The sequence below is a fragment of the Lethenteron reissneri genome, chromosome 27, assembly GCF_015708825.2.
Source record: "Lethenteron reissneri isolate LAM-NWPU_2019-01 chromosome 27, ASM1570882v1, whole genome shotgun sequence".
NCBI classification, from domain to species: domain Eukaryota; kingdom Metazoa; phylum Chordata; class Hyperoartia; order Petromyzontiformes; family Petromyzontidae; genus Lethenteron; species Lethenteron reissneri.
Window position 1 is genome coordinate 8,948,649 of NC_083805.1, and position 16,151 is coordinate 8,964,799.

Below are 16,151 nucleotides of genomic sequence, written 5' to 3' on the forward strand. Positions count from 1 at the left end.
TAAATGAATCCACAGCCCTACACTTTTCTTTGGGTCCTGTCATGCTCCAATGAACCTGCAATCTCGAGGTCGCCGATTCAACCTCCCGGCACAGCAGCTTGAAACATTGGGAACGCATCTTAAATTCGCCACCGCCTCTGTGTACCCAGCAGTATAGTGCATGGATGCCCCCTTCTGCCAGCAGTGGCATGAGTAGGTGATTGCAGGGCTGCACTTTTGCCTCTTTCATTTAATTGCTCTACCACACCTTCCCCTGCGTGGTGGTGATGGTGGTGGCTGAGCGCCGATCCAACTGTTACGTTCCCGCACCAGCCTCGTGGTTTTTCATTCTGTGCATAATTAACGCTGCGCGCGCCGTCTTTACCGATGATGACGATAAGGAGCCGGTAGCAACTCTCGCCAAATTAGGCCACCGTGTTCCAGTAACGTAGCCCACAGCAACGGACTGGAAATTGGCCACCACAACAAAAACCACTATCGTCACAAACCTCCACCGCCTACACCGCTCCTACCGCCACTGCCACTACCACCACCATCCCTACCACCACCTGCAACTACCTTCACCATTGCCACTATTACCACCACCACCACCATCCCTTCTACCACTGCTCCTACGTCAACATCAGCACTACTAGCGCCACCATCCTGACTACCGCCGCATCTACCTTCACCATGGTCACTACAACCACCCCTGCTACTAGACCCACCCATTACTACCACCACCACCATCAACAACTGCAAGTGCCACTAAGTGGTGGTGATTCCAGCACAGCATTTCTGCTACCACAGCATCTGTGCCAGGCCAGGTGCACTTGGTGGCCACGTGATGTGCCGGAAGCTCACTGACAGAAGGCTGCGGAATAGAGCGGGTGTTAGAGGTTGACCAAGTTGACTTAGTCATGCGCTCCCCACTGTGCCACTTTAAACCCACATCAGCATTAAGACATAACTGCCATGTGCAGAGGTTACGTAGATTGAAGGTACTGATTTAAATTCCACCTCCCCCCCCCCCTTCGCCTCCCTCCCCCGGGAGGCAAGGGAAGGCCTTAACGTGTCGACTTGAAAACGTTGCGCGACACAAGTTGATTCGAAACGACAAGCGCGTGCGTAAGAGGTCCTACGGTTGAGCCGACACACAAAGCAATTTCCAATTCCCGAAGGAGGGCAACTTAATTCGACACCCGGCGTCGACCTGACCTCCGCTCGCAGGCGGCCACTGCGTCGCGAGCTTTCAGATGCGCTTCTGCGGCCGTCTGGAACGCTCTTTTTTCTGATATTAGGAAGCCACTGGAGCTATGCACTTTTAAATCATCTCGATTGGCAAACTAATTTCTTAGGAACTGCCCTTTATGTTTAGCTTGTTGTTCTTTCCCTGCACAATCTGATTAGCACGGTTGGCTACGTACGGTGCAAAAGAGGTTCAACATGCATATATGCACGTGGACAGAATCCGCGTGTCGACGACGCATTAGCTGCAAGTGCGGCCCGTATTGTCAATCCACTGCTGGATGAGAGCCTCTCAGACGCTTTTGTGAGCCGTCAGGGAAATTTTACCACACGGTGGCACTCAACGCTCCTGTCTATCGTGCACGGTGGCACTCAGCCCATCGCAGCACGATACAGAGTGGCCCAAAAGTCAGGACACATTGGATTATGAAATTTCTTTTTAACAAATCGCATAGGGATATTTAATTTATTGTAACAAATGTTCAAAATGACTTACATTAACAATAATGCACACCGTGAATTATCTTTTTAAATTAATTTAGTAGGACTTTGTTTTAAGATTACAGCAGCCCTCTTCAGCTTACATAAAAAAACTAATTGAACTCGTTCATTTTGAGTAATTTTTCCTTGAAAGTTTTGTTATTTAATCTGCAAAGGGAGAAGAAAAACTAGACGTTACTAAAGATAATAGAGAAGATATTAACTTAAAGAATATACATTCAAATTGTTTCATTGCCAGTGTTAAAACAAATTAAATGTGTCCTAATTTTTGGGCCACCCCGTGTGTATCCCAGGGAACTCGAAACCCCACTCAGCTTCCGAGGTTTGGCAAATTGCGGGCCATTTGGTCAACGCGCAATTTCAACTAAACTAAACTTTATTTTATCACGAGCTATGCAGCTCTTTTACAGGAAGCGACCTGTACACAAAATGACAGCTCAACAAAGTGGCTTATCAGGTGGAAATTTATAGCAGCCAAACACTCTAAAAGCGTGCTTCCAAATGTGGAGGGGAAAATCCGGACGACCCGGAGAAAACCCCACGTGACCACAGGGAGAGAGAGAGAGAGAGACACGCAAACTCCAAAAAATGCAACAGGTGTCAGGGTCGGTATCAAACCCATGACTTCCTGCATACCAGGCGATGGAGTTAACATCTCGCCACCGCGGCCATAAGCCACGTGCTCCCGTGCTGTCGCCAGGGACAGAGAGCCCACGGCGCGAAATTGTGTCGTGTATTTCCTGTGTAAATTGTTTTATGTGTGTTGTGTACTTGCTCCCCCCCCCCCCCGAACCCTTGCTGCATCAAAGCACGAGGAATCGGCGCTCCTTGTCGCCTCGTGTTTACGCGTCGCCCCGCTGATAAGGCTATTTTAAAGTCGGACTGGAAGTCAGACCGAAACCTTGTCAAACTGATTAGTAAAGTGGCAAAATCCAATTAAAATGAAAGCGGCGTGTACAGCTGCGGTGGCTCATTAAACATTATCGTCCGTTGCAAATCTTACTCGATTTGACAAGGTTTTGGTAGATCAGTGGCGCTACGTTGAGTGTCAATCTTTTGCCGAGTGCGTTTCTCACTCCGGGCCTTTTAAGGAGTTCGGATACAATCAGGAATATAAATTCCTTTGCGCGTGTGTGTGTGTGTGTGGTGTTTGCGTGAGTGTGTGTGTGTCTTCTCTGAATCAGAATATGTATTCATCCTGAGAGGAATCCGATGAACTATAAAGCTCGTTTTTCACGGATGTCCAATAGGGGGTGGGTCAGAAAGTTACAACGATGAACAATACACAAAAAACGGTAGTGCAAAGTATAGTTAAGGTAAGCAAAATCACTAAAAATAAACAAAGAAATCTTTTTAGATCTTAAGTTTTCGTGACTGCAATGTTCCATACTTTTTAGTTCTTTCGGTAAAGTCACGTAGGTATAAAATAAAATAAAAATAACAAAAAATAAATTAAATCACGACGTTTCTGAAGCAACACAAGCTTCTGTCATCAGGTGGGACAACCACAGCAATAATTTAGTCATTTGTTTCTTGCTGTGGTTGTCCCACCTGATGACGGAAGCATGTGTTGCTTCCGAAACGTCGTGATTTAATTTATTTTGTATTATTTTATTTTATACCTACGTGACTTTACCGAAAGAACTAAAGAGTAAAGAATAATTAATACAGTATATTAGTTCAAATTGCAGAAGTACAGTACAATTCCAAGCTTGAGCAAGGCAGCAAAACAACAGCAAAACAGTCCCAGACCACACCAAGACAACACACAGTACCTCAATAAAATAGCACATTAAAGTTAAACTATCGATACACAGGTAAGGGTCAAAGTTACAAATCCAATGTGGCAGTATCCAGCGCTAACCTTCTGCTTCAGGATATTTTTTTGAAGGAAGATTAACGATGTTAAGTGAATAGCAACACTGCTGGGTCTATGCGAGTCTGTGCCTCTCTTTCTCTCCACGTGTATGTTTGGAGTCTCTGCGTGAGTCATTGGGGACCGGACCCAGACCGTCAGCTCTTAGGGGCGCGCTCAACCTGACCCGGGGTACCAGTAGCCCCCCTACTATATGCAGCGTGACACTTGGAAAGATGCTGGAGAGAGGAGGAGGGAGGAGGAGGGGGTCCATTAGACGGGACCCAAATTCCATTGCATTTCGCACGCTTCAAATTCCCGCGATTTGCAGCAGGCTGTTTTTTTTTACGTTCAGAGAAATAAAATAAAATTTCGCCACCAAGTAGGCTTGACCACACGGTGACCTCTCTTTCGCATTTTCCCAAATGGGAATTATGGGGCTTATATATTGAGTATGGGGGGTTGGTTGCGAGGGAGAAGTGATACGTTTAGCGGAGCGGAAATCAATTATGAAGATATTTGAAACGTGTCCATCACGTGACCGCTCGGGTCATAACGCGTAACCAGCGGTTGGAATGCACCTCTCAACTGCGAAATAATCTGAGAACAATAATTGACTAATTTACACCATTTACAACCCTTTGCCAATCCACTTCTGGGTGGCGGCCGTCTCAGACTGTCAGTCATTTGGATTTTTTTTTATTTGCCATAATTCACCGCGCTGGTCAGTGCAGGGTGCTTAAAAAAGGGTGAACACTTTGAAGAATTTGCAACAATGTCACAAGAAACGTGCCTCTGGGCTCTGCAGACCACCTGGAGAAGATTCCAGGCACGCGTTGACAACGATGGCGAACAAGTGGAGCCTCTCTGACTTTTTGAAGCTATTCACATGCATCTCTGTAGGCTGCACTGGGATCTTTGTCCTTTAGTTCTATCCTTTTAACAACAACAACAACCAAAATCCCAGGTTGCTCAGTGCTCAAAATTTCTCGCCCACGCCGTGAGAGGGGCTCTAGAAATGGCCATCACTCTCGTGGACATTTGACCTACACTTCCAAGTTTGGCCAGACGTCTGTGACCACGGGACGCCTGTGAAAAAAAAGAGCTTGATTAGCTCATCAGATTCATCCAGTGTCTATAAATGCACATTCTGAAGTTGGACTTTAACCCCACCGCGCACATTCAGCTCAATAGGACTATATTAAATATACGCTCCAAGCGTGGTGGTGTTTCATTCAGACGCTGTCTCCCCGACAGACCTATACTTCACCTGAGGACAGCTGCTTGCGTTGTGGCCGAAACGTCGTGAGAATTATTTTATTATGTTTTATTTTTATTATTTTATTACTTCCCTTCTACCTGACTTTACCGAAAGAACCAAGAAGACTCAATGGGACTGTCACTAAATCCCCAAACAAAACCTCGCACCCCTCTCGTTAACCGCTACATACCCTTTAACCCCCACCACCCCCACCACCACTCTTTCCCTCTCCTCTCCTTGCCAGACTACCCCCCGGAATTTTACGGACCCACGCCCGGCGGCGGCGGCGTGGGAGGCTTCGAGTTCTACCCCCCGCACTCCCAGGCGCAGACTCCGCCCGACATGGGCTTCCTGCTGCCCGGCCCGCCGGGCGTCGGCGCCGCCGCGGCCGCTGCCGCCCTCGGGGCCCTGGAGGCTGCGCACCCCTCGCTGCTGCAGCAGCATCACGGCGACCGCTACTCGGACCTCATCTCTCCGCCGGGCGCCGGGCGGGACTGCCCCACGAGCCCCAACGCGGCCCTGCCCGTGCACCTGCACGGGATGCCGCCCGGGAACGGCTTTCCCTCGGGGGCCGAGCCACCCTTTGGGCTGCACAGGGCAGGGGGCTACGAGCACATGGGACACGAGATGGGCGAGGCGACTGTTTGGTGACGCCAGATTTGGTAGCCGCCGCCGCCGTCGCCGCACGTCGATGTTGGCACGGGGAGCGCGTAGCGTAGCGTAGCGCGTTCCGTGCGCGACGCGAACGCGAAACGCGCGCGCGACTCGTTCTGCGGTCGACGTTGCGGAAGAAGGCTGACGTCCCCCACGGCGCTTGTGCCCAGGATAGGTGCACTTTTTGTGATCGTGACGCGTAGGCAAACACACGCAAAGCACGTGCGACCATTGTGCGATCGCCGAAGAGACAAAGATCCCCCCCTTTGTAGCCTCAAACGGATTGTTGGAGCCAGTGCTGCACCCGTTGACGTCACCGTGGGCACACGAGGTGGGCGGTGATGTTGCCAGCACCACGCCGGGCCGCCTTTGTCTCTCCAGTGATGATGTTTACACACCGTAGTATTTACAGATTTTAACAAGGGGTGATCCAATGGGGAAGGCCCACGACCGGTTCACATGTCCATCACTCGCCACTTAGGATGTCAGTCTTGGCCTGTAATCGAACTGGGGCCGCCGGGTTAATATAACGCAGCGTGTTTAACCTTTTACGCCATATGCCCGAGCGGTTTGTTAAGGTTATACGGGTGAAGGTCCTTTGTGATCACACGCAGACGCACGCACGCACAGGCACACGCAACGCGTGCGATCACGAGACGCACGGCTACGCGAGGAGCACAAATGTGAACGGACAGCCACAACAAAACAAGAAGGCAACCCCCCTTCCCAAGACATAGCAGAGCGGAATCCTGTACTGTAATGAAAACCTCTGAGATGCTGTATAGACTTTGACCAAAGGAAATTTGCCGAGAGAGTGACTGGCTGCTCGCGACGCGATGCTTATGCAAGTGGACAGCCGGTTTTGCCGCGTGGGTATGCTGACTGATGGGGCGTACCGCGGTCGCGTCAGGAGCCGTTGTCGGGGACTTCTACATCGGATTGCTAAAGTTGGCAAGCGACACCTCCTGCCGTTCGCTGGAGGGACTGCCGAGGGGTCCGTCCCCGTGGGTCGCTTTTGTAACTGTGTGGCCAGACGTCAATTAAATTCAGAAGGCACGTACGTCGTCGAGACAAGTGTACATAGTGCCAAATAGGGTCTCCTTTAAATCTGAATTTCAAAATGAATGAATAAATAAGTAATAAAGTGAGAATCAAAACCATCTAATCATGTATTAGATCGAGTGTGTGCGACGAGCGACCAAATGTACAGAGGCGAACGCGTCCCAACAGACTATTTGTACATTGCCAAATATTTTAGGTATGATGATGACGGGGTGTTTTGGGATTGGGAAGCAGAGTGGTTTTTGGAAAACAATTCTTGAAATCTGCCCTGGTCCCCCCCCCTCCCCCCTCCATCTCTCACGTGCGAAGTGGCAGACTGTGAAATGAAATTCGGAGCATGCCGCGTCACAGATTATGTAAAGTGCTACACACGGGAGCGGATTAACGGGGTCGTTTTATTTTTCAATCGCGACACCGCGACTGGACGGGGATGGGTGTCGTATTATCCCTCTCCCCCCCCCCCCCCCCCAATCTCAATAAGTGACGCGCTGATTCGAGAGATGAGCTCCGGTTCGAGTTTGTAGGAAGAAGTTCAATTTAAATTTTGCACAATTTTTTTTTGCAAGCGGAAGCTCGTGTTAAGTTGCCAGTTGCCCTGATTTATAAAATATCACGATGCGTCCTTTAAAGCAAAAAAAAGAAAACCTCAGCTTTTAACTTAATGACGGTAGCGTTCTTTTGAGAGTAGTTTTTGCGGGATGAAAAAATTACTTCAAGCGTGATCGTTGCGTGTTGGTGTTGAAGATATGGCAAGTCTGGACAGATGCAGAGGATGACAATTACAGACTCGAGCAGTTGACGGGCAATGGTTTTACTTTCGTCAATTTGCATGTGATGATGCCCAAATGAATTTTTGCTGGCTTGCAGTTGCACAGGTAAAAAGTATGTCTAAAAAGTAACTGTTCTCGCACACGTACTCGAAACACATGTACAAACACACAACCCGTGCTCATCACTGCACATTACACAGATATGGGGCAAGTGTAATTTAAGTTCAATGTCTTTACATTTGACTATCCGTTGTTTACTTTTTTTTATTTAAGTGGCGTTACTTATAGCAGGCAGCTAAGTGGACATTCTGCAAAGACGAGTTAAAATATTCTCATTGACACTTTGGTATGTTTAAGTATTTATTATTGCTATTTTATATTTGCTGGACAAACTGGATTTTGTGTGTATAATGCAATTTAGTACGGGTGATAATACTTGATCGTGTATTGAAAAAAAATGTGATGTTTATTTAAAGTCACCTACTGAATGTGCTAGAATTGTGTATTTGGAAACTTTAATGAGAATTTGACATCCGTTGATGGTTCAGTTTTTATTATTAGAGTATCTTGGTCGAAACCTCACAATGCCAAATATCTGCAAAATACCTCCTTGTAATAAATTGTAAGGAAGGGAGATCACTCAAGTGGTGTTCGTGACAACAATATCAGTGTTGAGTTAGCTTTTGCCTCTGCTGCTATGAAATATGAACTTAATATCACCTGACTGCAAATTCAAGTGTGGGTTCCTCCCATCTCTTCCAAGACGTCTGCCCGGTGTGGAAGAGTAGGCCAACGGACCTCTAGAAGGGCTCGCTAAAGCTCCCTCTAGTGAAAACCCTTCCACCATCAGCAAGAAATTGCAGGACTGCATATTTACCTTTTACAAAACCAAAAATACGCAGTGCACAGGTGTCAACGGCTTTGTCCAACTTTATGCAAATGCGATCTACATCAGGTGTGGCAAAACCGCAAGAGGCTCCCAGGGAAGCCTAAGTGCGGTTGGGCAGACACGGCTAAAAAAATTTTAAATTACTTTTCAATTTCACTTTATTTGAAACTGGAGAAAAACAATCTGTGGAAGCAGTGAGCGGTCTGGCACACTTACATCTGGCGGCAGAGCCAGACATGAATGTCCCCAAGGCACTCCCGCACATTTTAAAACATTCATAACTCCGGCCAACCAGCCCGAGCGATCCAGCCGAATGACCACCGTGCGTGTCCTGTGGGTCACGGCCATATGGAGATGTTGGTAAGCGGCTCAGAAGGTCAGGAAAGTTTGCCCACCCCAGTGGTGTACACCCACACACTATGAGTTGATTCGAGGACAAACTACAACCCCAGGGGAATCAGCAACACTGGGGTGGGTGGTAAAGTTCCTGACCTGAAAAACATAAACGTTTCAGGTAATAATCCCACGTTTTTTCAGGCCTGGAATTTCAGGATGTTTCGCTGATATTTTAGTTGTCCTTGAATTGACTAAAGTGTTTGAGGGAGTATACTGTACCTGAAATTTTCGGTCGAATAGCCCGAAAAGTTGTTCTACATTGTAGTGCAGATATTTGCGGCCGATATTTTAATGAAGATTTGATGGATCACGTTTTACTTGGCTTACGACCAAATCGCCATGAATGCACCCGGTGTCAGGCATGAGCCTGGCTTATTGATTTAACGGCCGATCATCGCGGCTTGCCAGGTGTCGTAGGCGCGGTCCGGCTGAGATGACCAAGAGATGGCAATGATTGGTAATGGCCAAACAGCACAATGCAGGACCCTCCTGAAAAATAGCATTGAGACTCACTGACGTTGTACTGTTTAAATAATCGGCAGTTATTATTTTGGGTGGATATATATATATATATATACCATACTCTTAGGGTTTTTTTCGGTAAAGTCACGTAACTTTACCGAAAATAAAACTAAGAGTATGAATCCTTGCAGTCACGAAAGCATCAAATCTGGAATATATATACCACTTAAAATACCCAAACGTATCTACTGATGTGCTGCCTGACGGCTGTGCCAATTCTTTACCCAGGAAAGCCTCGCTGACCCAACATCCCGATGCAGGACGCTCTTGGACAAAGAGTCTTGAGACTCGATGTGGCTTGTCATGGGTAAACAGTTGGCACTGTCATTGCGCGTCGCTATCCAGGATTCAGGAGGGGTAACTGCACCAGGATCCGCGGACGGGAGAGGCCTTGGCGCTCTGATTCTCAATAGAGGATACCATTGGGCACGGGCTCCTCATCTCATTCCGTACACCAGAGGCCCATTGATAACCATTATACGCCACCAGACACTATTCAAGTGGCCCGGCAACGATTAGTGCACTTTGCACTAATCGCCACGCGCGCGTGTGTGTGTGTAGTGTAGCGGTTCGTGGGCTGCGCTACAAACCTGGCGACTCGAGTTCGATTCCCGCTCACGGCCAACACCAATGACGATTGTCTGAACCGGTCCTGGGCCTCCCCTAGGTCGACTCAGCCTCAAATGAGTACCTGGTGCGGTGTGTGAATATCGCCACTGGGGAGACAAAGGCGGTCGGGCGTGGTGCTGGCCACCCACCCCCTTGTGTACTGTTCTGGCCTTCATAGGTTCTCGCTTATAGCACTTGCCCCAACAGGCTGTTTAGGCTATACGGTGGACCTTTTGTGTGTGGGTCATAGAAGCTCGCTAACATCACTTGCCCCAGCAAGCTGTCAAGGTTATACGGGGGATCTTTGTCATTGTGTCAACATGTGGGCAGCGGTGGTGCAGTGGTAGGCGCGCTGCGCTACGAACCCGGCGACCCGAGTTTGAGTCCCGCTCACGAGCACCAACACCCAGTGACGATTATCTGACTTGGTCCTGGGCCACCCCTAGGTCAACTCAACAATGAGTGTCTGGTGCGGTGTGTCAACATCGCCACGAGGGAGACAAAGGCGGCCGGGCGTGGTTGCTGGCCACCCCACCCCCTCGTGTGCCGAGCCGACAGCACTTGCCCCTGCAGTCTGTTCAGGGGATCTCTATGTGTCAACATTTCAAGGCGGGCCCCACACCTGAGCGAACGGTCACGCGACTTGGTTGCACGTCCACGTACCCTGGACGTCTGCAACCAGTTTGGGGAGCAGTTGGGTCACAGTTTGCTCGCGGTAGAGAGACGGACTCCACACGTTAAGTAGATCTGCTGAGCGCTTTGTAGTGACGTATTTCACCACGTACGCATTTCGCGTAATCGCGAATACGCTGTTAAATTTCGCAACGACTCTCTCACGCGCGTACGGGGCGGTCGCAGGCGATGACTTTAATGTGCGCGATTATGAGAGCGACTCATTGCGCGAGCGATCGCTTCGGTGGAGGGTGGGACACCGTTTGACGCCGCGTGCCCCTGCAGCAGGAAAGACACATTTGAATAAATACCGTGGATCACGCTTTTGCGTGAAATCCATACGTCTGGCGCGTACGTTCCCGGCGTTTCTGTTCGTGTATCGTTCGCCGACGTGGTACTGATGCCACTTGAGGCTGTCCCGGAGCGGTTGCAACACCACGAGAAGCGAAACCATGAATTAAATCTCTCCCAGCCACGTGGTCCCGCTACCCCGTAAGCTAAACAAACAAGGGGGTGTTCGGACGTGCCGACGACCAACATTCACACAAATAAACAATGGAGCCATTTCGCCGTTTTCCTTTAACGTAATAAAAGTTACTTGATCAACGCGTGTTCGCTCGTGGCTGATTGTTCTGACGGTAACGACGATGATGGTGGTGGTGGTGGTAGTGGGTAGACGCAGAGCTTTAATTTCAGCCGGAGCTGTCCAGTGCAGAGCTCCGGAAAATTGAGGTGGGGAGGAGAGAGGGGCGCGTTGGTAGGAACGTTTTGGGGGGCTGTGGTGGTGAGGGAGGGGGGTTGATCGAATGGGCGTGTGGAGGTTGTGATGTCGGGGTGGATGCAGGGCCATCGTTCTGCGACGGGTACTTCCTCTATGAAAAACCGGGCGCTTCAAAAAAATGTACTATTATATGAGACTATCGTTTTTAAATGGAAAAATAACGGATCGTGCACTGTGACATGGCAACAAATGTATGTTGATAGCTTCAAAAGAGTCTCCACTTGTTCGCCATCATTATCAACACGTGCCTGGAATCTTCTCCAAGTGGTCTCCCGTGCCAGGAGGCACATTTCTGGCGGCGTTGTTGCAAATTCTCTAAAGTGTTAAACACATGTTGAAGCACCCTGAGCATCATTACTTACACCATAGCAATGCATCAGCTAAACTCTTATTTTACCAGGTAAAGGCCATTGAGCTATAACAGCTATGTTTTTCAGCAACGATCTGGCCACACAGTATCGCGTGCGAAGTGGCTTATCGCGTGCGAAGTTTATTGCAGCCAAATACTCTGAACGCGTGATGTTGAACGCTAAACGTGGAGGGGAAACCCGGAGGGACCCAGAGAAAAATCCACGCGACCACGAGGAGAAAGACACGCAAACTTCCAAATATACAAGGGGCGTTAGGGTCGGGATCGAACCCACGACCTCCTGTATACCAGGCGAGGTAGTTAACATCTCGCCACCGTGGCGCCCTATACACTTTCCATTGCACAACAGCAAGTACATCGTCTGGTCTGCCCCACTAGGGTCTGTTATACACACGGATAGAAGAACACATTTCGTAAAGTCACGTAGAAGGGAAATAATAAAATAATAAAAAATGAAACGCTGTCTCCCCGACAGACCTGGTCTTCACCTGAGGACGGCTGTTTGCGTTGTGGCCGAAACGTCGTGAGAATTATTTTATTAATATGCTTTTATTTTAATTTATTATTTTATCTTTAGACGTGACTTAACCGAAAGAACCAAGAAGACATTTCGTAAATTCACTTTCCGTTCCTTACGCCCATGTAAACACGAAGTACGCTTTGGTCGTATCGGCGTCTTGGCCTTCCAGACTCGTGCCAACAAAAGCTCGCGTGTCCGGTTATCAAGTGGCCGCTTCATTCAACGTAAAAAAATTAACCCGTAAAAACAAAGTTTTTCACTATAAATCCTTTATATGCGTGGCGGCTAGAGTCCTCTCGTCCTCTGGCTTGAGATGGCTGCCACCTGTGGGTCAGATGATTGCCTGCCACCATTAAGCAATTGGTAATTACATATAATTTTTTTTCCTAAAAAGTGTAAAATTTTGGGGGAAAAATTTCACGAAAATAAATTGTCACGCACAACGAGTCTGTGTGCAAAATGGCAGCTCCATTGGATCACGGGAAGTGCGTAAAAAAACGACCGAAAGATTTGCACGGTCGTAAGCGCGCAAGCAAGCAAGCAAGTGAACTTAATATAAAGGATTTAAAAAGAAGTGGATTAAAGGGGCCATTACAAATAATGACAGGTTACTTGACCGTCCGGTGTACTCCGATTAGCACGGTTGGCTCCGTACCTGCGAGAGAAGTTCAACATACACGTATACATACACAGACACGTGGGCAGGACGCGTCGCTAGAAGGCATGATGCCCGGTGGTCGAGAGCTACAACGGACTGGCAGCCAAGGGTAAAGGAACGCTGAGATGGAGGAAGGTGCCCGCCGTGGAGATGGAGCGGAGAAATCAGATCGTGTGCAGGTGTCGCTATCGGTATTTTGTTTTGCCTCACATGACCGCGACGAGAGATGGCGACGCCTTGGGGAGGTCTTCATCCAGCGGTGGAATGATCACAGCTGTTCCTTATTTTTATAATAATAATATTTGTGAAAAATATGCAGTCATATATACAGGAAAGTGGGGATGGAGTTGGGTAATGGGTGATCATTTTTGGAACGCGCCTCACCGCGGTCTGAGCGGTGGAACGTGGGAAGGGTCTCTTCATCATCACGAGAGCCTCTAAGAGATATGCGCACGTATTGTCCTGAAATCTTAGAAAACTAAAACTAATTTTATTTTCCCGGTAAGACCCACTGAGCTATATAGCTATTTTTCAGGCGCTACCTGACCACAATGATAGCTCAACGAAGTGGCTTATCACTTGGAAATATATTGCGGCCAAATACTCTAAAGGCAAGTTTCTAAATGTGGAGGGAAAACCCGTTGGGCCCGGAGAAAAATCCACGTGGCCAGGGGGAGAGAGAGAGAGAGAACATGCAAAATCCAAATACACAGCAGGCGTCAGGGTCGGGATCGAAACCCACGACCTCCTTTATTCCAGGCGAGATAGCGAACATCTCACCACCGCGGCGTGTGAACGGGGCTCTCTGGGAGCCACGACTGTTGTTATTTTGACTCAACAATACTCCACGATGTGAACGTACGCCGACAGCTGTCGTTATCCCATGCCGCGTATGCACACTCACACGTTCCATCAAGCCATTGGCACCACACATGCACGCCTTAAACTCTCTCACATCACGTCTATGACGCATACACGAATGCGTCGATTTTTTTCCAAAAACCTTATCGATATGCGTAAAAAGACGACGCTAACAAACATCCCTATACTGAATTTCGATTTAAAGCGTTCGTGACTGCAGGGATTCATATTCTTGATTCTTTCGGTAAAGTCACGTAGAAGGGAAATAATAAAAATAAAACACAATTAACTACAAATCTCACGAAGTTTCGGCCACAACGCAAGCGGCCGTCCTCAGGTGAAGAAACAGCTGTCGGAAAGACAGCGTCCTATATAATGGACGCTGTCTAAACTATTTAGGGACGAGACTGGTATTGATCACCTATGAAGGTCGGAAAGACACACGAGGGAGTGATGTGGCCAATGACCACGTCAGACCGACTTCGTCCCGCCAACGCTAATGTTCGTGGACACCAGCAGGTACTCGTTTAAGGCTGAGTAGACCTAGGGAAGGCCCAGAACATGTTCAGATATACACCAACGTCCGTTACCCGTGAGAGGGAGTCGAACTCGGCTCGCCGGTTTCGCGATGCAGTCGGCTGAAACCTCTTAAGCAACGACGCAAACTGCTGCACTCATAAAAAATTGACCCGTAAAAACAAAGTTTTTCACTATAAATCCTTTATATGCGTGGCGGCTAGAGTCGTCTCGTCCTCTGGCTTGAGATGGCTGCCACCTATGGGTCAGATGATTGCCTGCCCCCATTAAGCAATTGGTAATTAAATATAATTTATATTTTTCCTAAAAAGTGTAACATTTTGGGAAAAAAATGTCACGAAAATGTATTGTCACGCACAACGAGTCTGTGTGGAAAATGTCAGCTCGATTGGATCACGGGAAGTGGGTTAAAAAACGACCGAAAGGTTTGCACGGTCGTAAGCGCGCAAGCAAGCAAGCAAGCGAACTTAATATAAAGGATTTAAATAAAAAACGACCGAAAGATTAGCACGGTCGTAAGCGCGCAAGCAAGCAAGCGAACTTAATATAAAGGATTTAAAAAGACAAAGATCCTCCATGGAGGCTACACACAGACTGTCCGGGGCAAGTTCTAACTCCTGCGCGTGGCGATATGTTCAGGAGCGAGACGCCAATGTCGAGGTTTGCGAGCCCCGCGAGAGCTTCAGGTGAGAGAGAGAGTTGGTGCAGTTTCGCTATTCCCCCTCCGTTGATAGAGCGCAGCAGTCAACAGGGGTTTCCGATGCGGTCCGTAGTTTGGGTAACGTGGCTATACTAAAGAATGCCGTGGCTCGCTGTCTTTCATTTCCCATTTACGAGGGAGATGTGCGCAGCTCCAGGAATCCCAGAACCAGGTGTGCGATGTTTGGATCTCGCGCGAGGAGGTTACTCTGTTCGCCTGCGTTCTCGCGAATTCTGGGTGAGATTCGATGATGGTGGCGGTGCAATCCCAGCGGCGGTGGTGTCGGGACATCGAGTTACATTATCGAGGTCTCGATTGATGCGTAGGTTGTCGTCGTTGGCAAGAAAAACCCGTGTGGTTGGCACGTCTCTGCGGATATTTATCGGCAGAATATTCGCCAGAACGAGGGGAGGCGCCAGTGGGATTTGTTGCCTATGGCAGTTTTGTGTTACGAGGCTGACGGATCGTGCTGGAAGCACAACGCAGCACCCATGTGCTCTGCAGTGGATCGGTAGAGAGGTGAGTCGCCCAGCTCTCGTACCTGCAAGTTTCCGTAGCAAGGCGATCCTTGGCTTGTTTATTTTTTTTCAAGCGTTGTTGGCGAGCACCTGTTAAGGCCGCGACGGCAAACGCCGTGAACCCGTAAATCACGCGAAGACGGAGAGAAACGTCTCCCCGACTAGCCCCTAATAGACTGCTGGGGCAAACGCTGTTAGCGAGCAGCACCACGCCCAGCCGTCTTTGTCTTCCCCAGTGGCGATGTTTACACACCGCACTAGGTACTCATACACACACAGAGAGAGACTTTATGGATTCCATCACACAATGTGTAAACTTTAAAGTTGACTGCGCGACGTGTTTGTTGATATATATAGTTTTTACTTATGGAGGCAGTTGCAGGAATTACAAAAGCGCATCAACGCCTCACTAAGTGCTAATTTATTTGAAACACATTTTTGCTAATCCTTGCCAATATTTTGTTCGTGTCGCGTGTTGCTCATTTGAATATAAATCCACACACACACACGCGCGCGCCCGCATTGTATCACGTAATTACTAATCTATTTATACAATCAGACACCTTCATTATTTACACACTGGCTGTCTGCGAGTTGGCGAGCGAGTGAAATGTATACCCCGTGCCAGCGACTAAAGCTTTACAAGCCAAAGTCTTCGCTACCACTCTCAATCTCCCATGCACTCGTCAACAAGGCGAACTCTCCAATGGCCCCTCTCTCTGTGTGTTCACGAATGCAATGATTTCGCGACGTACAGCAAGCAGCCCGCCTTCCTGTAGTCCACGCGT

General features: G+C 48.5%; 1 protein-coding gene across 1 annotated transcript in view; it reads left to right on the forward strand.

The window, feature by feature from the left end:
- Positions 1-10,910, forward strand: part of LOC133348510 (LIM/homeobox protein Lhx5-like) — a 60,219-nt gene extending 49,309 nt beyond the window's left edge. Inside the window, exon 5 of the mRNA XM_061561352.1 lies at positions 5,089-10,910. Within this exon, the coding sequence (XP_061417336.1) occupies positions 5,089-5,495 (407 nt within the window). The 3' untranslated portion in view covers positions 5,496-10,910. The remainder of the gene's footprint in view (positions 1-5,088) is intronic.
- Positions 10,911-16,151: the final 5,241 nt, after the last annotated feature.